Raw genomic sequence first — 24,681 nt, 5'->3', positions numbered from 1 at the left:
GAGAAAAAAATCTGAAGTTGTTTTTATCTTTTTCATTGTGGTACTCCTGTTATCCCACTGCTACTTAAGCATTCCTAATCATCTTCATGTTAACCAGATTTAAAGTTAAAGCAATGTTCTTGTTTGCCTACAATGAACCTGTGGCAGCAAGAACCAAACCATGCACTTCCCAGCTCCTGTACTTGTTTATTCCCTATATCTAAAACTAATGCCGCTTTAGTGCAAGAAGCACAAGGTGACACTTACCAAACTCCTTAATAAGGTCAATAAGAGGCTTCCCTTTCTTTGTGTGCACAGTTTACACATTATGGATTTCAGAAATGGTACTTTAGCTAGTGAGGGCTATACTTGTAGTTATAGCATTGATTTGTATCCAACCCAGTCCAAATCTCACCTTTCTGTCAGAGGCTAGTGACAGATGGATGTGGCTTATTCAGCCAAGAAGGCTGTAGAAAGGGAAATGTCTGCTAATAAAATAAGAGGGCAGGAGACCTTAGGGTTTAAAGCAAAACAATTTCCTCCGTAAAGGACACCTGCTCCTATTATAACCCCCAACTTAACAACTGACCCTACTCCTGCCTACCAACATCCGAAGTGCCAGAATCTCTGCATTTACCCCTTCCCTAGGTGCTTGTGTATGCAGTATATAGGGCTGTGTCCCACACAGGAGACCCATAGACGGCTATATAGGGTTCACCTGCTGAACTACCTTATGAGTGAATGTAAGCAAATACCAACATAGCAATTCTCTGGCTGTACTTAGAGTCTGTGGATGGGAAGGGTTAGAATAAGGTATACTTTGTACTCTTCCCCTGCTCTGTTTATAGACAGGAGCCAGGGAACCTTTCTTTACTTCTGACTATGAAGTAACATGAGACAGAGCCCACAGCCCCTAGTAAGCTACATACCTTTTAAGAAACTCCTTTTCTTCCCTCTGGGTAGCTAAACAAAGCATCAGGTAGATGGACAATGTTGTTAGTGATATCACAAGTTTAGTCTGTTGAAAATATTCCCTACATGCTGTAGATACCTCTTTACACCACCCTTTCCCAGGTTCTTTTCACTCTCTAGAGAAACTATAACCACCTAGCCATCCAAAAGGCCTCTCTATGCCCAACACATGTTCTGTCCTATGAGCAGTGTCTTGACTTGGTTACATGCTGGCTCAAACACCAGAACTAGTATACCAGGTAGTCCCGGGGTTACATACGACATAGAGAGACTGTAGGTTTGTTCTTAAGTTGAATTTGTATGTAAGTCGGAACAGGTACATTATTAAATGCAATTAGGACAGATGTTTGTCTCAACATATTATTAGGCAGCATGGTGTCAGTTACTGTATAAAATCCTCACTGTGAGTTAATCACAAACAAAGCAAAAAAATAAACAAATAAAAACTTTATAGAGCTTAGACATTCATTAACTTCTGGAGCAAGCTGTTCTTTGATATGCAAAAAGAAACAACTGCAGAGTTTGTCTTGATCACTAGAGTTACAAGAGGCTACAGAAAGCGCTCAGTCCCGAAAGATTTCTTCTGCAAGTCATGCAGACAGCCCCCTTCAAGCCTCTGTTCTGCACAGAAGGTGCAGGGAAGCACCATTTGTATCTAGGAGGCATCCCTATGTCAGATGTCCTTAACCCGGGGACGACCTGTATTATATTTTGGGTTGGACCTTCTCCACACACACACACACACACACGTATATTAATCTGTCACACACACTTGTATATTAAACTGTCCTTAACAGTTTTGTAACCCTGGGTATGACTGGGTTAGAAGAAAAAAGTGTATGTACATTAAATTATAAGTATTTTGTCTTAATATGTGTTCTTTAGATGTTTGAGCTGTTTTAACTTAAGGTCTTTGTTAATTGGTTAGCTATCACATTGATAATAAAGCCAGTTTTTGTGATACAATCTATAATACATAGTTATATTGGTGCAATCAATTGTATATCGGGTCAGTTATCTTACAAATAGTAAGTACAATAAATATCTGTATTTGATTGCAAAGATCAATTTAAATCCATTGCAAATAACATCATGCCAAAATCAAAGTGTGTTTGCCTAGAATAAGAGTCTGTCTGTAACCTGTATAGTTGCCTGGGTCCACTTTGCCGTAGAGGGAAGAATTCAGTATGAGACAAAATTTCCCATTCGGTGAATGTCCATTGGGTTTGTGCGTTAGTTTTTGTCACTTGTTTTTAAAGTTGTGGGTTATGTTTGATCTACTGTTGTAAATATTGCTTCATGTGAGCACATTGATTTTAGACAGAATGTATACACACATGGGGTTTTGGGAAAGCCTGCTAAGCTAAGGAGACAAAAACATGCTTGTCATGTTCTGCTTAAAAATAGCATAATTTACTTTCTACATCCGGAAGGCTTCTGGTTTACACACTCTGTGTACATTATAATTTTATATACAATGCTGTGTATGTGTAAGCACATATTCTACTAATGTGTCCTATTGTATGGTGATGTTGATTTTCATAAAGAATTCCAAATGCTACTTTTATGGTTTTTTTGCTCTTAGCCCCATGGCAGATATCCTATCCTATGAGGAACATCCTACCATAGGTTTCCTTTAGCCACAAATGTCTGACACAAATTCAGTGCTGGGCTGCATGTTGCCTCACAGCAGATCTATCCTATGTAATACAGCTTTTGTAGATAAACTGCCAGCTATAAATGTCACTGTAGGACAGGAAGTGTCTCAGATTTTCCAGGTGAAAATAAAAAAAATAAATGTATCCACCACATCTAAGAACTGATAAGCTGAAATATATTGAATTTGTGTTTTGAGTTTACACTTTAGGAGCCTCTCTATGAAAACTGGTGATGTAGTCGTTTTTACAGACTGTTCTTTTCTGAAAGTTAGTCAGATTCTCCAGATATGCAGCAACAATCTGCTGCTACAGACAAATGTGTATTTGATTTGCTGAACGCAGTGATGTAGCACACTTGGCATCTGGCAAAGGCATGTTTATGATGAACACTGAATAGAATGAAAGGTTTACAGATTAGATTTTAGGAGGAAGTACATATATCCTGTGCTTCCAACTTGTTCTGGCCTCATTCCAAATGCAACATTACTGTCCCCCCACCCTGTGCTCTCTTTTTATACTCACAGGTTCTGTTTCAGTCTTATTCTAGTTAGCGGTAATTGGTGTTACTCAAGTCATTTTATATGATGTATTTTTCTCCTAGAAATTATATATTCCTTTAAGAGATAACAGACATATATCCAGACAATGTTACCTCAATATAATGTACACACGGACTGAACCTCAGTTCTTATCCTTTGTCAAATATTCTTATCCTAAAGTTTGCCACCAGAATTTTACCGAAACATGGCTTCCTTTACTAAAAAGGATTTTTGGCCAGTGCCTTGGACAGCAATGATAGAGGTGGCACCAAGCCGTAACTTTTATGAGTTGTGAACATTTTTGTCTTTCTGGCAGCCTCCATGTGCCCTTATCAGATACTTCTGGTAGGTTGTATTCTTGTATGCAAGGATTTTACTATCAAAATGCTGGAAGTATGACACCGCTGTTCATTGTTGCAGGATCACAATTTTTTATGTCAACCCTTCTTTTTTTTAATGTTGCTTCTCTGATGGGACCCTCTCGTATAAGTCTAAAGTTCCTAAGAATATTGTCATAGAGTTTATTAGATTCATAAATTAATCATAATCTACTGTCAATCTAAAATATATATATGGCCAAGAAGATTTGGAGCAGGTATTTGTTTTAGGAATATATATTAAAATGTTAAAATATTGCTGATTTCCTACAATGCCCACAATGCTTTGCAGAGCAGATAATGTGGATACATGGATCTGTGCTTCAGTTTTATCTGAGAAGTATAGTTCACACTTTTACTATGCCCGCTTTTTCCATCGGGTGAAAAAGAAACAAAATTGATCAGTCTTTTTAGTTTCTTTTAGCTTTGTTGTGATTGAAATCTTTCATTAGTCCCTCTGTCAGGAACTTCTCAGAACCTGCTAAGACAAGTTTGGTCACAGTTTTTGGTTGCGTAATAAGTTAGTCATGTTTGAAGTGTGCAGGGAGGAAATACTTTGTGGTCATTAAAAAGCTGCAGAGAATTTCACATTTAACCTTTGGTTAGTTGAGATTTTTATTAACCTAACCTGAAATACTTGTTTTTTTTTTTCTTCTGTTTGACAGCTATCGGGTATTTATTATTTAGAAGCTTAACCCCAGACAGACTTTTTTCCCTTGTATGTTTGGATAGAACTACAGACAAGTTTTTGCAGTCTTCACATTGTGGAGATTTCCTAACGCTTTAAGGAAATGACAGGGAATGATGGGAACTCTGCTTAGTGAGGACACAGACCACAACAAAATGGTAAAGTAAATGGGGAATTAGCAGAACATCTGTCAGGATATTCCCATCAGAGTCTTTTTGTCCAAATGACACCTGCTCCTCACCCCAGCAGGGTCAATGATAGGAATAAAATTTTGACAAAAAGTTTTCCTTAGTAAAGTAGAAGTGTTGTATACAAATTATGTAAACCTTACTTAATAATTGGCTTGCTAAAGCCCTACAACATAGACATTTGCCTTTATTTTTAATATTGTACTTTTTTCTTTTATATGCTTTGTTTACATCTAAGTGTTGCCAATCTCCTGCAGTCTCATTTCTGCCACTTCCTGACTTCAAGCGTTCAAGGTTTCCTGAGGATAAATAAAACACCATCAGGAAATGGCGACTAAGAGTTGTCATATATTAAAAAGAGCCTAAGCAAGGACGTCATGGCAGGATCACCAGGGAATATTTTGAAGAAAAGGTGCAAACCTAATTATATAGAAAATGATCCTTTGAAATTTTGATAATGTTTTTAGTCTTTTATGTGATTTTATTGACTGCTCAGTTATACTTCGAGCTATCAAAATATATTTTTGTGTGTTTAGAGAACCTCCCTCTGTTGAGACTTGTATAAGGAACAAGTTTAAATGGTCAAATCAAAACATCTTTACATCTGTTTATAAAGGAAGTGGTCACCACTTGATTTGTGTTTATGCATTCTGGGACCCATCACATGGGTAAAATTTGTTCGGTGATATGTAGCGGGGTAAGGCCACTGGAGGGAAGATTTTTTAGTTTTAAAGCTTTTAATCCGTTATGTTGCCCCCTTTTGGCTGCCTGTAGTATTCCACACATTTTGATTAGACGTGAGGCTGGCCACTTTTTTTTGTGTAACCAGGCTGTACTCCTGTCTGCTGCTCCTATGTCCCCCTTCCCCACTTCAATTATAAGAAATCAGGGACCAAACACATTATTGAGGAGTTTTTCTCTTCATTAATTCATTACAGTTGATGTAAATCAAAGAATATAGTATTATTATGCAATTTATCTGTGTTTTGTCTTGATGGCAGCATTTGCTTTATCCCTTCCTTTAACTTGATGGAAACTGCTGGTAAAATATTTCTTCCCCACGAGACAGGACTACAGAACACATCTCAACCTTTTTTCTTCACTATAGCATAGACTGCTGTTTTGTAGTTTAGAGAGCCCGAGAATCGTGCTTACTTTTATTAGTGCAACACAGCAAGAGCCCACAGGGTTTCTGGTATCAACAGGCATTTTCTCGTGCATGGTAAACCGATACAACATGTTATTTGTAATTTTTAGAGAGGTTCTCTGGGTTTTTATACCACTTTACCAGGAACCTGGTTCTTTCATAGACAAGCCGGTAAAAGGCAATATTTGCCAATGATGCAGTGAGTTTGTTCATTCACCTGGATATGGTCAGTGCAAGATTTATGTGCAAGCATTGCACACAGTGCAACAAATGGTGCTAACAAAAGTTGAATACCTGTTGCAGCTTCACTTTGCAATCCTTTGTGTTCAGGTCAGGAAAAACATAGTGTGAGCTGACGTGTTGGATTATTAATACCTGATGCTACTGTGAAATTGTTTTGTTGTGTATATTTGTAAAATGAAGAATACACTTCAGATGGCAAATACATTTCCTGGATAACATGGATGATATCTAAAGCAAATAAAATAAACCAAATCTTAATACAAGTTTATATCAGATATACTTATGCATTAGATATCTACCACTATAAGGGTCGCTCCTGCGCTCTCTTGAACTGTTCTCCATTACCCTCAAGACCATAATTGACTAACATTCAGCTTTAAAAACAATAATATCCAGTCAGTTTGATTTCCATGAAGGATTCTAGGCACATCAAGCGCTGTCACTTGCTGAGTGTTCTCAGACTAACTTTCAACAGCCACCTATTGTTGGTCTCCTAAATCTCCTGAGGAAGCACTTTGTGGGAAAACGCGTTGGGAGTCGAGGCATTTTCTGCTAACATCCTTAATTTGTAGTTATCTATTCTCTGTTTGTTACTGCAATTTTGCATAGCAGCACTGTGTTAGTGAAGGACCTGGTGCAGTGGAAATATGTCTAGTTTTTAGTTTATTACAAAATTATCTAATAAATTAATTCTTTCTTTTACACAATTGGTACGTTGCCTGTAAAAGCTTTTCTTTGCTTTTTTGACCCCACATATTTGACTTTTAGGCTAGGCACACCATATTTCCTCCTATCCATGTCTTTGTTGGTGAACCCTATTGCTTATGCCAGCTACCTAAGTTTGATCCCAGAATTTTTTTTTAGCAGACTAAACCACAAGAGTATAATTACATTAGAAAATATATACTTACAACTACAAAATAATTCAGTGGTGCTTAGTAACATTCTACAGCAGGTGGCCCTGCAGGCAAGATGAAGAAATAGGACTCCTGTAGGAAGAATGGGTGTGCAGGAGTAAAGCGCTCCATTACAGAACTACATAGAGATATCTAGAGCCTTGTATGTTGTCCAAATTCTGAAAACTTTCTAACATTGCGTTTTTATTTGCTTGTGGTGCTTGCTTTGTAAGCTATAACCCATTTTGCCATCTTAAGTCATTTTTTTTGTCATTGCATTTGTATTGTTTCTGACCTGTAGAGCTACTCGGGCCAAGCTTTTCACATAAAATAGGTTCATCATCGGCGGTTAATGCTAATTACTTGGTACAGCTGTAGAAATCAATACTAAGCCATTACAAGTTCAACATACTACAGTTTATTCCATTAAGCTAAAGCTAGGAATAGTCTGGTTTCCGGGCTGCTGATTCAGCATTTAGTTCTGCCGTCCATTCCCTATAAGTGAGCACAACAAGCAATGTTTTATTTTAGGGAGGAAGTTTATGCATCCTGCATCTTGTAATGTGTCTAAAAAAATCCCCTCACTTCCTGTTGGAATTGTTGTGTTGTCATGGCTGTCTAGAAGAGAATAATGCTTGTGTGGGGTTTTTTTCTTTGTAAAAAGCAAGCTTGGGAAAAATTTACAGCTTTTCTGTCATCCTACTTTGCCCTGTAATAATGGACCTCAACTGAGAAGATAAATTATAGGGAAAGAACAACAAGCCAGGTCAACGTACAAATATATATTTTAGTGCTATAAACATGCCTTTTAGGGTTATCCTGGCCTACATTTAGGAGTTTGTATGCAATTTTATATGGAATTGCATTGAAGTCCAAATCCTTTCGGTGTCCCAAGAAATAAGAGCAGAGTAAGAGTTTATTGTCCCGAGCAGTACAGAGCCAAAGGCCGGTGTTCCGTTTGGTGAAGCCTCTATACCGATCTCCAGAAGATCGTAGCAGATTGCTAAATGACTCGGTGTGCTTCGGTATTTTCTTTCTACAGCCATTCAGATCAGGCAATAGTTTGCTAGTGTGTGTATGCAGCTGTAGAGTTACAAGGGGTGCCTTTAAAAAAAAAAATGGATTTTTTTTTTTTTTAATTGAAAAGGGGGTCAACTATCACCCTTCCACCACCCTAACCTGTTGATTAATGTCTTGCTTTCTTTCTATGACAGTACGCAAGTGACGAGCGTTCTCTGCATCACCACCAATTGTCCCGTCTCTCCCAACAACAAACACCTCTCCCAGCAAACATGCCGTCCAAGTGAATGCTGGCTGTTATGTCACTCATTAAAGACCTATCATTGTTATCCCTCTCACATAGCATAGGTTTTTAACTTACCCTGTCTTGTGCATCAGTAACTGGTTGGTTATTAAATTGTTTGTTAAAAAAGGAATTTAAATTTGTATTACTATTCCTAACTACACCTAAATTTGATTTACAGAAATACAATGTCATGTTGTAGTTTTTTCATTTATGTTACCACAGGTTCACCATAGTAATTCTGAGGTCAATTCCAAGTTCAGAGGCTTTGCAAATATTATATCTATTGGATTGTAATTGCCTTGCGTTATAAATGAGTGCATTGATTACATGTTCTTGGAAATGATGGACTGTACAGTTAAATGACCAATTTTGAAACTCCTCTTAAGCAGTCTCCCTTTTCAGTGCTGTTTGTTGTTTCCTTTGTCCTTGGAGTCTTGAACCTGACTGTTTTCTGACCCTTTCGTCATGTACCCCCTGTCACCAGGGCAAGAAGTAAATAGCAGTACAAACCTTTCCCAATCCTACAAAAAAAAAATTGTCTGTTTTGGTTAAACTGCTATTAGGAAATTTACCAGAAAGTTTCAAACTTCAGGAGTGACAAACATTTAACGCATAAGGTTAATATTGTTAATAATAATATTAATAATAATAATATTAAACAGGATTTATATAGTGCCAACATATTACGCAGTGCTGTACATTAAATAGGGGTTGCAAATGACAGACAGGGACACAGGAGGAGGAGAGGAGAGCCCAGGAGAGCTTGTTAGGTAAAAAATGCTGAAAATGTTAAACTGCTCTGGTTGATAATTTTAATGCTGGCACAGAGTTAAAAGGATTTATATGGATCATTCCATCATAATTGATTTGTAAGCTTTGCTGGTTTGGATTTACCATATCAATGGGATGTCTAAGGACCAGAGCTGTGCATGATTGTACGAGAATTGGGAAAATCCGTTTAAAAACCCAGCACGTCCAGGTATTATAACTTTTTGTTGTTTGGGACAAATATTTTATCCGACTTTTTAATCTGTTAATCTGCAAGGAATCAGTGTTAGGTTTCAGTTGCAGGCATTCTTGATGGTGTAGGGGAGAATATTTGTGTGTTAGAATTGTTTATAAGTGGCACCTTCTGCTGCCTCATTGCAGATTTGTAACTCCTAGCTTTCACTTTAATCTAATTCACCTTATCTAATCACCTTTGAATAACCAACTTTCTGGAATATTCTTCTGCTCATCTAAAAGAGCACTCAAAACTCATATTTTCAAACGTGCCCACCCATCTACATTTGTCTTTTGAAACCATCACTACTTCCCACCACTACATATCTCCCCTCCTATTGTGCGATACTTCCCCCACCTACTAGATTGTAAGCTTTCGGGTCAGGGTCCCCTCCTCCTGTGTCACTGTCTGTATCTGTCTGTCATTTCCAACCCCTGTTTATTGTACAGTGCAGCATAATATGTGGGCGCTATATAAATCCTGTTTATTAATAATATATTCTAATCTCTAAAAATCCTGTGGGTCAGAGGATGAAATATTTCTGCCTTTCTTTACTTTCTTATTTATTTAAATGTTCTGCCTTGAAAAGTACATTGCTTCCACATTCCCTGGCACATGGGCTCTAAATACCCCATATTGGCAGTGTGTAATTGCTCCCCAAAGACTTTCTTGTGCCAAAAGTGGTCTGATTCGCAAATTTGCTTTGTATCCAGGGCTGCAATTAAGCACTTTGTGGTATTGGTGGAGCAAGAAGAAACCCTTTTACCTAGTCTATCCACTTAACATATCTTCAGAATATTCCCTTTCTTCTTGCAATCCTCATTAAAAAAAATATATATATATATATATATATATATATATATATATTGTGCAAGATGCCTTTAGTGTGTTTACTTGTATTCCCAATCCTCTTGAACCTCTTGAATAAATTGGTGAAGATGGCATTGACTGCAGTACTTCTTCTCGGTTGATATAGCAGGCAATGTAGCTGCTCAAACATCCCGTTTGACTCTTGGAGATCAGCTTAGGATGTTTACGGTTTTTCTTGCAGTTTCTCCTTGCTGTTTACCATACAGCGTTGTGATGACGAAGTTTACAAGAATAATTAACTAGAAGTTTCTTATTTAGGATCCACCTCGAGTTACAATGCTTTGCTGCTAAAATATTTCTCAAACACAAAACTCACAAGCACAGTATCTGTGAGAGACTATCACTGTCAGGATTCTTGCTTCCTGCCTATATCTCATGTCCTGCAATCTCCGTATTTGTGTGCAGAGGTTTTTTTTCCTTTGTCAGAGGAAAAGGATCAGGACTTCTTTGCTTGCAATCTCTGACTCTCCCCTCACAGGAAATTTTCTAATTGCCGGAACAGCTGGTAGCAGCAAGAACTTCAGGGGTTTGGCCCTTCCTCTTTAACTTGTCAGATGTCTGTTCAGGAAAGTCCTAACAGTATGGTTTCGTAGCCATGTTGAGATTTTGGGGTCTTCGCATACGTTCTTTTCGGGTAAGTGCTTGTTCTGTCTGTGCAGGGTTGTTATATTTCCCTCTCCCACCTTCTAAAGCATGGAGGGAGGTGTGGGAGGTGAGACTGGACTGTGACATAGAAACGTATTGCTTCTTGTCCCATATGTCAGACGTTACCAGCTGTTTGCATTAATTCTCTTTCATAAGCAATTTTAATTACAAACGTGTTTAAGTTTTTTTGTGCACTGCTAATTTAATTATACAACACAGTGAGATCTTATTTCATCACATTGTAGAAGTTCATCGTCTGTTAGACTTTAGCAGAATGTTGTACAGCTGCCATGACAAAAGCACTTGCCTTTAGCAATTTTACGTTTCGTGTATCAGCTGTTTAGAAAGCTTGTGAATCGAGTTTATTTTAAATGTTATTGCAATGTTATCACTTTTTGGTGAATGCTTTCAGATTTTAGTTTTAGGATGTCTATGGTGTTACAGGTGTGTTCTGCCATGTAAGCCTTCACTTAGAGAGGTTGATTTACCTCTGTCTTTATTACTTTCTAGTTTACATTACTGTAGCCTATTGTATTTTAGTGTTTGGTATATGCTGATGGTGGCACCATGTACTAGTTTCATATATTTATGGTCTGCTCACCTGCCCAGACAATGCAAAGGCTAATTCACTGCCTCTTTAACTCATTGTGTACAGGGCAGCAGGAGGTACAGAAACATCTTACCATTCATTTTGTAGCAGGGAGAGTACAATGCTAAGTTAGGTGAGTGAATCTCTTGGTGAAAATCTCCAAGACAGGTGAAAAATTTTTTGACTGAATGCAATTTAAAACTTTTTGTATCTCGATGCTTTTAAATTGATAGATTAACATAAGCATACATTCAGATTTGCCTAAACAACCGATAACAAATATTTTATTGATGCTGGAGAAGAATGCAGAGAAAAAGAGAAAAACTTGAAATGTCAAGTCTAATGAAAACTTATTTAACAAGATTTTGAATTTAACAAAGAAAAGTAAATTGAGGAAAACAAAAGATGTGGTGAGGAAGTTAGCCTCCAATTCCTGGTTTTATTTAAGTATGCAATACATTGAATCCAAGGATCCCATGTCTTTTGGAAACCAGCTAGGTCATTCTTCAAGATACTATGCAGTCTGTCATTGACCATAATCCAGTTTAATTTGGATTTAACATGGTTCAGAGTGCAGATGTCTTCAAATGTTTGGCAGCGGTAATTCTGGCTGCCTGGAGAGAAGTTTGGGAATGGCAAAATAAGGCATTTTCAGGTGTTTTTGGTATATTAGTTATCATGCGTTTGATTGACTGGCCAATAAAATGAACTTGGGAAGTATTCAACAATGTATTTTAAACTTGCGTGCAGAAAATAGTGGAATAATTGCTTAACAAAATTCCCAGGCGGTCTGAAATTGTGATTAAAAGATGAAAAAACTTTATATCTACTTTTTACAGTGGGTGTTAAAACTTGTTTGATTTGATATGTTTTGTTTTTGCATAATCTGAGTCTCCCTGGGAGAATTCCCTTTATGTCCTTTCCTGTATACTCAATAAGAAGTGAACGGATGTTTCCTGTGTGAGGGAAATCTCTTATTAGTTGTTACTAGGACCCGTGTCTCCCATTTCAAGTTTTTACCTCTGTTCCTGTTCTGGTGTATCAAAATTTTGGACTCGTACCTTGGTGATCAGAAGAATTAAAGAGAGTAAATCTTTCTAAGGCCAGCGCAGTGGTTTTAAAAAGTTTTTCCTTTATTTATTTGGAGTGTATGAAAACAGTCCTATTAACAAGATGAGGTCTGTGTTAGCAGAATAACTCATATGCATATGTCTGCTAAATAAAGAGTCAATAGAGAGTCGCTTTAAATAAAAGCATATTGAATGTAATAAACATCAGAAGCAAAGAATCATAACATGTCTTTTCCTACCAATGACAACAAACTATATTGTGTTCCACTATTGTAGCTCCAAGAAAACTCCAGAGTTCTAAGTATTCTCTTGATTGATGTTTGAAAATCCTTTAGTATGACACAATCAGACTTGTTTGGGAAGGGCCATACCATTAATTTACAGTTTGCAGGTATGCATCTTAAAGTAACCAGAACAGTGAAGATTATTGTAGGTTGGTATGGCTAATTTGTTCATATCAGCTCAAGCTTAGGCTAATTGACCTCTTAGTTGAGTCAACAATGCCCAGTTAGCAGAATGACAAAAAAAGCTTTTCAAGCTATCAGTAATAGAGATATTCTGACCACTACAATAAGGTGTATACATTGATCTCCTGTTGTATTAGCAGGGTTTCCTCAAAACCAGAAAGCTATTTCAATGGTTCTTTAGTTACAAAAAAAGAAAAAAAGGCTAGTTTAGGTTTTTTAGTATTTTTTTTAGTATTCATCTGTCTCTGGTCTAGCATGTCCTCTCTCTCCCTCTTTGCATTTGTGAGCTAAAGTAAAGGTAGCCTACCATTGGATTTTAGCTACAAATTGTTGCTCATGGTAGATGCTGAGGAATTACTTAGTGCCCTAATGTCTGAACTCCGGCTGCATTCTACACTTCCCATACACAAGCAGTACTGGTGTAAAAGTAGTATTAAGGGATGGTTAAATGACTTTGTGTGGCTTACATGTTTCATAATTGCCAGGTTGAACTCTTGAACACAGTGATACAGGTAACTTTCAGAGTGTAATACTGAGTAGCACTTTCAGATATGTTGGCAAGATTAGTGTATTCTAATGTATTGATATTTAAGGTTACTGCTTCTGCCATCAAAGTAGGACAATGTTTAGATTGACTATAAAAAAAAAAAAAGAACAATAATCAAGCAAAATATGTCTATGGTGGCCTGAACAACACTCTCCACCACATTCTAACATATTTTAATGTATCTATTGAGAACTATTGCTTGTCTTTTTCTACTGTACCGAGAACACGTGAACACTTGCATCTGGTCTGCACTCCCCCACATTGGAGTACTATTTATATGTGTTAAATATACTGTACTTAGCATTTCAGTTAGTCAGTTATAGGTACTCCGCACACATTTGACTTGCATTACGGCTCTAAGGGCTTTATTGCATTAACATAACTGTTTTCATGTCAAAATAATTGAAGAATAATGCAATGCTCACAAGACATGCATTGGTGTGATGGGTTGCCATCTGTTGGTAATTCCTTTAAAAAATGGTCCATGCATTACCCATTTATGAGATGCACAGTGTTGGGTAACCCATTCAAATGGGGGAAAAAAAATGAAAGGTATCCAAAGTCTTTACAACTTTGATGGGATAGTTTCTGCTCTCTGTATATGGTCCCCTTGTAGATGAATCACATAGATCGCTGTTTTAAACTGCAGGTTCACTTAAGTGAGTGTACATTTGAATTATTCATTCCAATTTGTTGGAGTTCTGAATTTAAAAGGCTGTGTCCACTCATACCCATGTGGCTTGGTCACATGGCTGATCTACTGCTACCTGATGCCATTTATCATTGAAAGGAATGTTAAATAAATTACAGAGTGGCTTTCTTTCAATTGCTTTTTTTGCCAACGTCAGGTAGGATAAAAAAAATACATCCTTTTTATTTTGTTGCTGGTTTGCCTGGGTTATTGGCTACTATTTTGTTGTATAATATACGTTTAATGAGCGTGATCACTATATGTTCTGTTTTTTCTTTATGGAGAGTATATTTGAGCATACCTCTCACAGTGATGAAAATAACTGACTGAAGAGTTGTGGTCTTTTCTTAATAATATTTTGCACTCATTTGTTATTTATTAATATTTTTCTTGTCTGTTTTTTTGTTTAAAATTTCAATAAAAACAATCAAACAAACAAAAAAAAATACAGTTTTGTCCAGAGAACCTGTTGCAAATTATTTAAATCATGCCTGTCTACAGTTGCTAATGTTTCAAAATACAAAAAAACGTGTTTACAAAGCCCTGTCTAAATGTTCAGAATACATTTGTTAAATTTAGTTTTTTGGGATAAGAATTCTGAAAACCATATCTTTCTATTTGCTCTAGAAATGTCTGATTTGGCAAGCTTCGCAAGTTGGTACGATCTGCCAAATGATTCTAGGGAGAACTTTACAAAACAAGCAATGCAAATTTTAGATATCATTTGTCTATTGTACCGTTTGATTTTGATGGCAACAAAAGGGGGTGTTGACAATGAAAAACATTTGGAAAGTTTTACTGATGTAAAGCAAATGCTTGTTTTTTTTGTGTGTGAATGAGAAAGGTTATAGTCATCTATTTCCTATAGTAGGGCTGCTCAGGTTCTGTGGCTTTGCTTAGTTAATCTACATCTTTCCTATACAGTAAAATACTATTAGTAATGCCCATTTTGTGGAGAGTGTGCACATTTCTGATTTCTGGTTTGCTAGCAAAAGGCAAGTGACTTTGAAGAAATCCATTTCAATTTTGCTAGATCACCCAGCCTAATTGATGAAAGTGTATTCTCTCCGGCCTTGGATAGCTTTAATTAAAAAAAAGATCCATTGAATCCAAGGTATTTTTTTTTTTTTTTTTTTACACGTTTTCTAAAGACAGATTATCGGTTGTATTCATTTTGTACATTTCAGGTGGATTGTATTGAAAAATATCAGATAAATATATGGTCGCTTAATGCACATTGATAAGATTTTACTTTGCAGAGCAGTTGTATGCACATTTAGAAAAGCTTACAGCATCTCTCTAATACATGTACCAACACTGTAACACACTTGTCAGCTAAGTATTATGAGCACTTACAGATAATTTTAGTCTATCTTTCGTAGTTCAGAAGTGGAAAACATGTCATGGCAAATGTGTTGACACGTCTGTCTGTGCAGTCTAGAAACACTTGTGAATCTTTGAAAACCCTGAGAGCTATCAAGCACTTGCAAGGTGAAATGTTCATTTGCAATGTACAAACAGTGTTCTCCCCAGAAATTTTTTTTCAGCTGGGTGGGGGGAAACTGGTGCCAGGTGGTAAAAAAAAAATGGGCAGGGCAAGACACAGCAAATTTAGAGCTAGTTACCTATGCCACAGGTATCCAGTAACCTCTATTATTGTGTCAGTGTACTACCTACCCCTTAAACTTTGTTCCAACTTTCTAATACTTGGCTTGTTAGAATGTCCACTTTTTCCATTTTTTGTATTATGCTCCAACAGTCGAGTGCTGTATATTCCAACTGTGCTGTGTATTTTAATCCAACTGCCTAGTGTTCCATGTTTTATGAGTGTAATCCCTTGTAGTAGTGCAATAGTGTGATCAATGTGGTGTAACAAGTTAGGCTTAGTTCACATTAGCAGTAAAATAAATCTGGGCCATTTACCCCTCCTGAGTGATTACTGGTAACTGCTAGGGATTGATAACCAGTGGTAACTGCTAGGCACCTGGGTTTGGTAACAGGTGGTAAGTGCTGGGCATTTTCAGGCCTAGAAGTTTTTCAAGTTGCAGTGGTTCCTGGCAAGAGGAAAATTGGGGGTAAACGCAGCAGATGCAACCTTACTGCCAATGTGGATTCAGCCTAACTTCAGATATGGCCTCCTAGCGTTAAATCTGGACAACGCAAAACTTTTGTAAAAAAAGCTTATGATCTGTCCACAAACTGAACCCATCGAGTTCCAAGTTTGCTCAGCTTCCCACTCCTTTCCGATGCTCACCATTCCATCAAGTGCTGATCTCATTGGCCATGCATGAAATTGAGCACAATTTTTACATTACAAGGAAAGCCCCTGATAATACTTTCCCAATGTTGGACATGCACAGAAGGAGCAGCCCACAGCCACCTGGGATATGTGACACAAATATCCCAGGAGGCTGCAGATTTACCCTCCAGTTTTTACCACCATGGCAGTAAAGACAGAGGTGGTGGGGTCTTTCCCCAAAAATTAACAAAACAAAAAACATTTTTCTCTTATAAAAAAGGGGGAAGTCGCCTTTTATAAAATTAAAATGTGGTGATGCTTTAGTAGCATCATGCATGTGATAGCAGATGGGGGCAGTGCAGCCAGTGTCCCCTTCCCCCTTATCACTGCCCATATTCTGTGGGTAAAAAAAAACTGCCTGTGAAATTTATCTACCTGCAGTGTGATAGCTTTGCGTGTAAAATCTGCTTGTCATGTTCTGCACCCAAACAACTCACTGTCTTCAATCCTTCAGATCTCTTAAATTGTTGGTTGAAATTACTTTAAGTTTTTAGGGTACACAGGGTACGCTTAAAGCTACTAATAACTAAAATTTCTTTTTTTTTATTTCAAGAATTTCAAGATATGGGCATCATAAGTTTAAAAACTTGTGGAAATTGAACATTTGGGTTGCTGTTTCATAAAAAAAGTGCACCTAGGAGCCCAAAATTTAAAATGCAAATTAGGGACCTCCAAGGGCGACTTACATAGCAAGGAGCATTGGAGTGGTTCCCCTAAATTTTTTACCTACTTTTCACCAAATTATAATTGTAATACTATGCTACACTCTGATATTGTTCTTTGACCCCCAATTTATCTGGAATGGTGAGGTGCAGGAAATTGAAAATATAGATGCAAGTGGGCAACAGACGTATAACCTCCCTTAAAATGTCATTAGCATTGCATCATTAGAACATTAAAAAAAACCTCTGCCCTTCAAACTGTTCTCTTCACTACTTTGGACCCTAATTTCCCTACAACAGAGAGGTGCAGGTAAACTAAATTATGCAAGTGGGGGACACTTGTGGCTAACACCCCCAACCTTTCATCACCTTGGCATCATTTCAACATAAACTCTGTTCATCAAAACACGCTGCATGATTACATGTTACACATGACTGGACCCTACCAGTACCTGAACCCTAATTTTGTTTTGATGGGAGTTGTTTATGTTCTAATGATAACATAGTGATACAGATTTTAGGGGGTGTTGTACAGAAATGTTCCCTACACATTTTCAGTTTCCTTCATCTCCCCATTCCAGAGAAATTGGGGTTCAAGTGTTAGAAGTGGGCAGTAATGTGTAACAGGGCAGTTTGTTTGCCATAGTAATGAAATTTTAGTGTGGGGGCACTAGCCGAAGGTGTCCCCCCCACAGCACCTACATTTTCAGTTTTGTACACCCCACCATTCTAGGGAAATTGGGGCTCAAAGAAGAGAAGCAGACAGTTAACATAGTACCACAGTTACAGATTTGTGATAGGTAGATATTAATTCAGGGGCCCCATCCCAATGCTCTTTTCTATGTAAGTGGCCCAGGGGGTCCCCAATTTGCATTTTCAATTAAGGACTCCTAGGCGCGCCTGCTTTGAAACAGCAACCCCAATGTTGTAATTTCACAAGTTTTTACAATTCTGATCCTCATATCTTGAAACTTTTCAAAGCTGTGATTACTACCAACTATGAGTGTTTTCCCTATACACCCTGAAAATTTCAAATCATTATGACATTTGGTTTAGGAGATATGAGGGTTTATACACAGAGATGTAAGGCTGTGGAATGTGACTTGCAGTTACACACACAGAGATGATGATATCATGACACATAGTTACAAATTTTTTTATTTCTTCAATAGAAGACTCAGCACAGCTAGAGAACGGGGGAGGGACAGCCTGTGTCCCGATCTCATCATAGCTCTGCTGTGCTTCTCTCCGCAGCCTATCCGTTGTCCGTCAGAGCTGCTGAAAAGAGCCGGCGTAAGAGGCATGACAGCTAGGCGGCCCGCCCACCAAAAATGCGCTGGTCAGAACTATGACAAGGTTTCCGCAATCAAACAGGATGTGAATAATCTTTGTCAGGATTGTTAATTTCCCCTAAACTGATCATTTTAAGAGTTAAAAAGACAGTATCTGTATTGTTCTGTTTTTTTTTTTTTCATCCCTGGAGGAAATTCTTAGCCTTTACAATTAATTTACAATGTGTAAACTATAAAGCTGATAGAAGGTCATGTCATGGATCAACAAATAATTGTACAAAGCACACAGTGTTCACAGATGTCAATATGTGAGAGATTATTCATACCACTTTATTATTTTCTTCAGTTCACATTTACAAACACAAAGTATGTGATAAGCAACTGTGTACTTTTCATAAGTGAGGACCAAAACTTTCATTTCTTGTATTATTATTTTTGTCAGTCCAAAGGGTTGTCATGTTCTTTATCTTCACACACTTTAAACATGTGTATGTGTGTGTGTGTATATAATTTGGAATTTGGATTGGAAGCCCTGTCAGATTTATTGATCTCTTTGGGTAGATGAACCGTCTTTACGCTATGGAAGTGAGCTTATTATAATAGGGCAATAATGAGGCATCTGAAATCACTAGACTATACGAAATGCAATGTTACTACAGTGCAGAGATCTCAGACATGATGTGCGTGTATATATAAGCAATAATTACAGTTTTGATCAATTTTTTTGTTGGTGATGGGATGGCATATACATACCCTTGAGTTGCTAGCTAATCTAACTTGCGTTGTTGCAGCGCTCTGATGGAAACAGGTCCTTTTTGCATATGTTTTATAATATTGAGAATCACATGTGAAAACACTCCCAGGAGAAGCCAGGATTGCCAGGTATTCTGGCGACTTAAGAGTTCTGCTTTTTTTGCAGTTCCATGGAGCAATTAACTTTAGTTGCATTTTACCACTATTGTGCTATCTGACCATTTAGGATACTTCACTGAAAGCGGTAGTAAACCCAAAACAAAAGAAAATCACACTTGCCTTCAATCCCACAGATCAATCTATCCTTCGGAAGGTTTCTTCCAACGGATCCCGCGTTGTCCGAGTATCCATCCCAAGTCCGGCAGAGAAAGGCGCGCCAGGCGGCGACATCTTCTCCTCTCTTCTTCTGTGTTCTTTTTTTTCTACTTCATGCCGACAAAGATTGGTAAAAAAAAACCTGGCGATCTCACTGCGCATGTTTGAGCATCTCAGAAGGAGCAGCTAAGAGCCTCCCGGGATGCATGATGTATCCCCCTCTGCGTTCCTATTCATTCTTGATCAAGAATTAAGGGGGCATGCCTGCACCTTTTTTTTTTTTTTTTTTTTTTTTTTCTTTTTTTAACACTAACAAACAAAAGTTTTACTTTAAATAAAAGGGTTCTTTACCCTTTTATGTAAAGTAAAAATTCTGAGTTTAGGTATGCTTTGTATAGTAAAAGCATTATTACAATAATACAGCTAGTACCTTAACAGTCTTTGTACAAATGCTGAATGGGTTTGTTTAGATTTTTTTTAAAATGTCACATTTTTTCTCTATATCTAACAATCCAAATACAGCTGAAAACTAGTGTAAAACATTGTTAGGCCTTTACTTTTGATGCTAAAAGACTGTGTTCACTTAAATTCTATGTACATTAGTCAACATTTGTTCTGTATAGTGTAGGAGAAATGTAGTGCAACAAACGCACAAAGGAACTTGATCATGTGCTAATCTGGTTAGCAATTTTTTGTGATTTTCTATTTTTGTAACATAACTGCTCACTTCCCTTATTTTTCTGGGAGTGATTGAAGGGGGTGATGATAATGTAATTTTGGAGTTGCACAAAGGTTCAGTGTTCAGCACAGGAAGTGCTGTGGCAATCACAAGACCCTCATGGTCTGAAGTCACGATGTCTCAATCATCATGGCTTGTATATGGCCATTGGAGTTTAAACTTTTGTTCCTGATTTTTACATGTAGTTACTCTAATACTTGGTGGTTACATTGTCAAGCAGAAACCACAAAGACTGTTGTCATCTGTACAGTCCCTGTGTGGTCACTATTGTGCTGCAACAACGAGTCTTCCAAGATTCCAGATCTTGCTAACTGTAAACCTCACTATTTGAATCATGTTCCTTCATAATGTCTGTTTAAACAGCTACTGTGAGAATACGTGGTACAAATAATACCATCATAGGAGAAGGATGTTATTTATGCATTTTCCTCCTGAAAATATTGTCTGACATGTCAAGTGCATTCTTCCCTTGATCAGGGACTCAAATCTTATTCAACCCAGTTTGGCAGTGTACTAGCCAGACAACCAGCATCTTCGCAATAGCAGACCTAAGTGTGTCTGGGGATAGGTTTTCATCAATCAAAAGATTGATTGATACCTATTGGACTCTGAAAAGATGACCATTCAAATTTATCTTCAAATTTATTTAGGTGATAAATATTTCTCAGGTTGAGGAAGTCTAACTTATTTTACCCAGTAGTTTTGCATTCTATTTATTTGTTTTTGTTTAATTCTTACTGAAGTACAAGTACAGAGAAATTCTGTGCTGTTTTGGTATTTTGTGATGATGTTATTTACAGGCACATCTCTGACAGAGAGCAGTAGGCAGAGTAATCTGACGGTCTTTGTTTGATGCTAATGCTTTCCTGGTACCCACAGCAGCATTTCCACTCAAATTGGCTGGCATTCTGATGTGGTGCATGCAGAATCCGAGCTATTTTCTACATTGAAAGGTACTTAATTGTTGACCAACCATGGAGCCAGTAATTCCAACACATGCGGGTAAATATTACTACTAGGGAATAACACCTGCACTGGCCACTTGCCACAAAGAATGCATCAGTAAGCTTCATCTGTTCAGTATACCAAGCCATTTAAAGCTACCCTGAAATACATAATTCCAAGCAGTGTCCCAAAAACAGACACCTCAAGGTGCTTACTTTTACCTTTGTTAATCTGGGCACTCTTAATTTGTAAAATAGTACCTATAGGTCACTAAGCCAACCAACCCAGATAGCTAAATGGTAGATGGGTCAGTTTTGGCCCATCCATCAGGCCCAGTAACAAAGTAAAACTAAAACAGGGAGCTTCACTGAACTTCTCTGGCTAAGCTAAGTAATACCATGGTTTTTGCTCTAAGGCTGACAGGTTCTCTTTGAGAGGAAGCTATAATGGTTTTGGGTCCTTTTAATATGTTTAAAGTTTTTGAATTTATATTTTGTTTTTTATTTTACAATTATTACTGAAACATTTATGCCACTAGCTAACCCATGATGCTGAGTTTGCAGGCAATTCATTATATTCTAAGGAAAGCTCATAGCAGTTTATTCTTCTTTTACAAATATAAATCCCTGAATGAAAGGGAATCATACATCACTACTAAATTAACTGTTTTTGTAACGTCAGTTGCTAACCTGGTAAGCATTTTTTACATTTTGAAATTGGCCTTAAAAAAAAATAAAAATGTGTGGTGTATTTAGTCCCAAATATATTAAATACATATACAAATGACTATTCTTCGATATTTGTTGCATCAGATGTTGCAGTGTTGTGTCTTTTGAAGCGCGTTTGCTTCAAAACATATACGCACACATATACATCCCGCAGTGCCACTTTTCTTGTTCGTTTCACACTTTACTTTCTTCAGGAAATTATGATAGCTCTGCTGTCCCTGTCTGCAGCGTTTTGTCTCCTGTGTTTCTAGGCACAGAGCACTTTAGCAACTAGCAGGGGAACGGAGTGCAGATGGGGTAGAATTGTGGGCATTGACAGAGGAGGAGTCCCTGTCATCACTGCAGCAGTATATTAGTCCCACCTAAAATGATACTTAGCAAAGTGAAAGGTGGGAGTAAAGAAAATAGGATCAGGGTAGAGCTGGGTATAGAGAAATTACATGTACACTGGCTTCACCAGATAGTTTTTGTCTATCACTGGCAACACTGACATATTTAAATCTTTGAGGCGGTAAGGTGACTGGTTTCCCCTACTTTTAGGAAGAAGCAAATACTCAGTGTTCCCCAAGCCTCTTTTAGCTGGGTGCACCACGCAACACTTTTCAGTAACCACCCGGCTGTTTTTGGCTGGTTACTGATGAGTTGGGTCACAATGCAGGGGCTTCCACCCACCTTCAATTTCTTCCCACCTGGCTCAAAAGCATTTCTGGGTTGAACACTGTCACTGAATGTCATCACAGGAACACATCAAGATAAAAGCTATCATGATGTAATGTTTAGTTAATAAAGATTTGTTGTGGCTGGAGTTGATCTTTAGTTCTGTGGGAGAAAAACATGATAACAGATATTACGTATCAAGGATACACGTAACTACATGAAAAGGCTCAGTATGTTATGGCAGAAAGAGAAAGGTGGGCATAGCAACACGTTGGCAAGCTGTGCATTCTGAGTAATCAGTTATTTTGTAAAAGAATGGGCAAATAGTGACTAATTCTGCTTCGGTTTAGTTTTGACTGTAAAAGGCCTTCTTTTTTATATGAATAGCATAATTTGATTTACTGAAGGAAATCCAGCAGCCAGTCATATTAGCAAGATCCCACAGTTTGATGTCATAGGTTGATATTCTTGATTTTTGTCATTAAGTGCAATAATAGATATGACCTCCAATAAATTTGTTTGAACAAGGGTCCTTGAGGACTTAAAATTTGTTTTTCAAGGGTTCCTCAGGGGTAAAAAATGTTGATAGAGGCTAGGTTAGATTATACTGGATTTAGGATGATGCAGTGACAGCATAATATAACCCGAATGTTACACAGCACTCCTATAAATATCCAAGCTGTGCTCTGCAAGACTTCTACCTAAATAAAAAAAATTCTCTACATAGAAATCTTTGCCTTGTGAACACAGTTTGTAGCTTGATACCAGTGACCTCAGACAAGATAACTGTTGCTGAAGTCAGTGCAGTATACGGGAGAAATAATCAAAGGAAAAATTTCATGCGCCCCCTTCTTTTTTTCTGCCTAGTTTTTCACATAGCAAATATATTATATTTATAAAAACACTGCTGATTGTTATTCATGGTCTGACCGAGAAGCCATTTTTATTTGATTGTGGTTCATTGTATAAATGAGCCTCTTAGCTGGCTCTGAAGGGTGTCTGAATGTACACATACATACATACATACATACAAACATACATACAGAGAGATTTTTCCTTTGGTGAGGATTTTGTCAAAGGTTCACTTGCAGGATGAGAGCAGGCTGCTCGCAAGAAACAAGAAAATAAATAATGGCTGCAGATTTAATGATATCACAGAGTGCAATGTGCATTCATTTTACCGTGCATTAACCTGCAATAAAAAAAATTTTGATGCCGCTTCCGAGGAAAAAATGTCTTTGTTTTCTTGTCTTCACATTCACTCATACTGGTCAAGACTTTGCTACCAAGGTGGCCACTAGCCTGGCACTAACATTTAGGAGTCTTCAAGTTTTCTTGGCTGTGTACTAGGGGTCAGGAAGTGCTTGTTCTTTTCCTGGAATATGTGCGTGGGATCCTTACTTTACATACCGCTGAATGTTCCTATAGACAGATGAACTCAACATGCTATAGGGGCAGTCTTTCTGTGACAACTTGTAATGCTTGTGAGAATGCATGTCAATATCACTACACAAGACTTAAGTGTATTTAAGGAAATATTCATAGATATGTATCTTAGAATTGTTAAAGCTTTTTTTTTCATTATTTTGCAGGATGAAGCACATATAAATGAGATTGCTATCACACACCATGTAAAGGAGGGACATGAGAAGGCTGATCCATCTCAGTTTGAGCTGCTCAAGGTACTCGGACAGGGCTCATTTGGAAAGGTAAGTGTTTGAGGCTTTGTCTTCCAATTCTGTCTCTGCTTTTTTCCTTACAAGTCAACATGAATTATGGGGCATTTCAAGGAAGCCCAAGAGAAGAAATACCTGCATCAGCCGGTCCCTGACATTCCCCTTTAATAGGTGTCACACCTCTTCCGAAGACACCACTGCTGGACTGCCATTAGTGAATGTCCATGTCACATAGACAGTGGCATGAACAATGAAGGAATAAGACTTGGTTTTAAAGTGTCATGTGACTTAATAAAAACGAGTACCATTACCAATTACCATTACCATTAAGCACATTTATTTATCTTGTCCCACATTCCTGCAGATTTTCCTGTCTAGCAGTTTTAGAATGCTTTTCTCTTTCGGCTCTCTATGATTCCGTGATGAGCCTCTGAAATCATCACATACAAATGTAGGACCGGTAGTCCTGCAGTGTAAGGTCAAACCCAGAATGCCCAACTCACAACCCAGAGTGTCAGAAGGCTTTAAAGAGAATGAGAGATAAGGTGAAAATGTAAGCACCTTACTGCTGCAGTACCTACTTCATGTACTTTTTTTTTTACATCAAGTACATGAAGAGCTACGATTAGAAAGATTAGAACATCAAATCAATGCTACAGAGACAACTTTTTTCTAATTTTGGTTCTGTACATTACCACAGTTAATTTTAAATGAAACAACATAGATGCAGTTGGACTGCA

General features: G+C 37.6%; 1 protein-coding gene across 3 annotated transcripts in view; it reads left to right on the top strand.

Annotated features, from left to right (window-relative positions):
- The window catches only part of RPS6KA3 (ribosomal protein S6 kinase A3), a 64,034-nt gene that overhangs the window by 16,602 nt on the left and 22,751 nt on the right, over positions 1 to 24,681 (top strand). For 2 of the 3 annotated variants that reach the window (XM_072428234.1, XM_072428244.1), the window contains exon 3: positions 23,858 to 23,974. In XM_072428234.1, the coding sequence (XP_072284335.1) occupies positions 23,858 to 23,974 (117 nt within the window). Of the gene's footprint in view, positions 1 to 10,197; positions 10,501 to 23,857; positions 23,975 to 24,681 lie in introns of those variants that run through there. The other variant, XM_072428253.1, reaches the window with a different exon arrangement.

Source organism: Pyxicephalus adspersus, chromosome 1, assembly GCF_032062135.1.
Source record: "Pyxicephalus adspersus chromosome 1, UCB_Pads_2.0, whole genome shotgun sequence".
NCBI lineage: Eukaryota > Metazoa > Chordata > Amphibia > Anura > Pyxicephalidae > Pyxicephalus > Pyxicephalus adspersus.
This window is presented reverse-complemented; position numbering and strand designations above follow the sequence as displayed.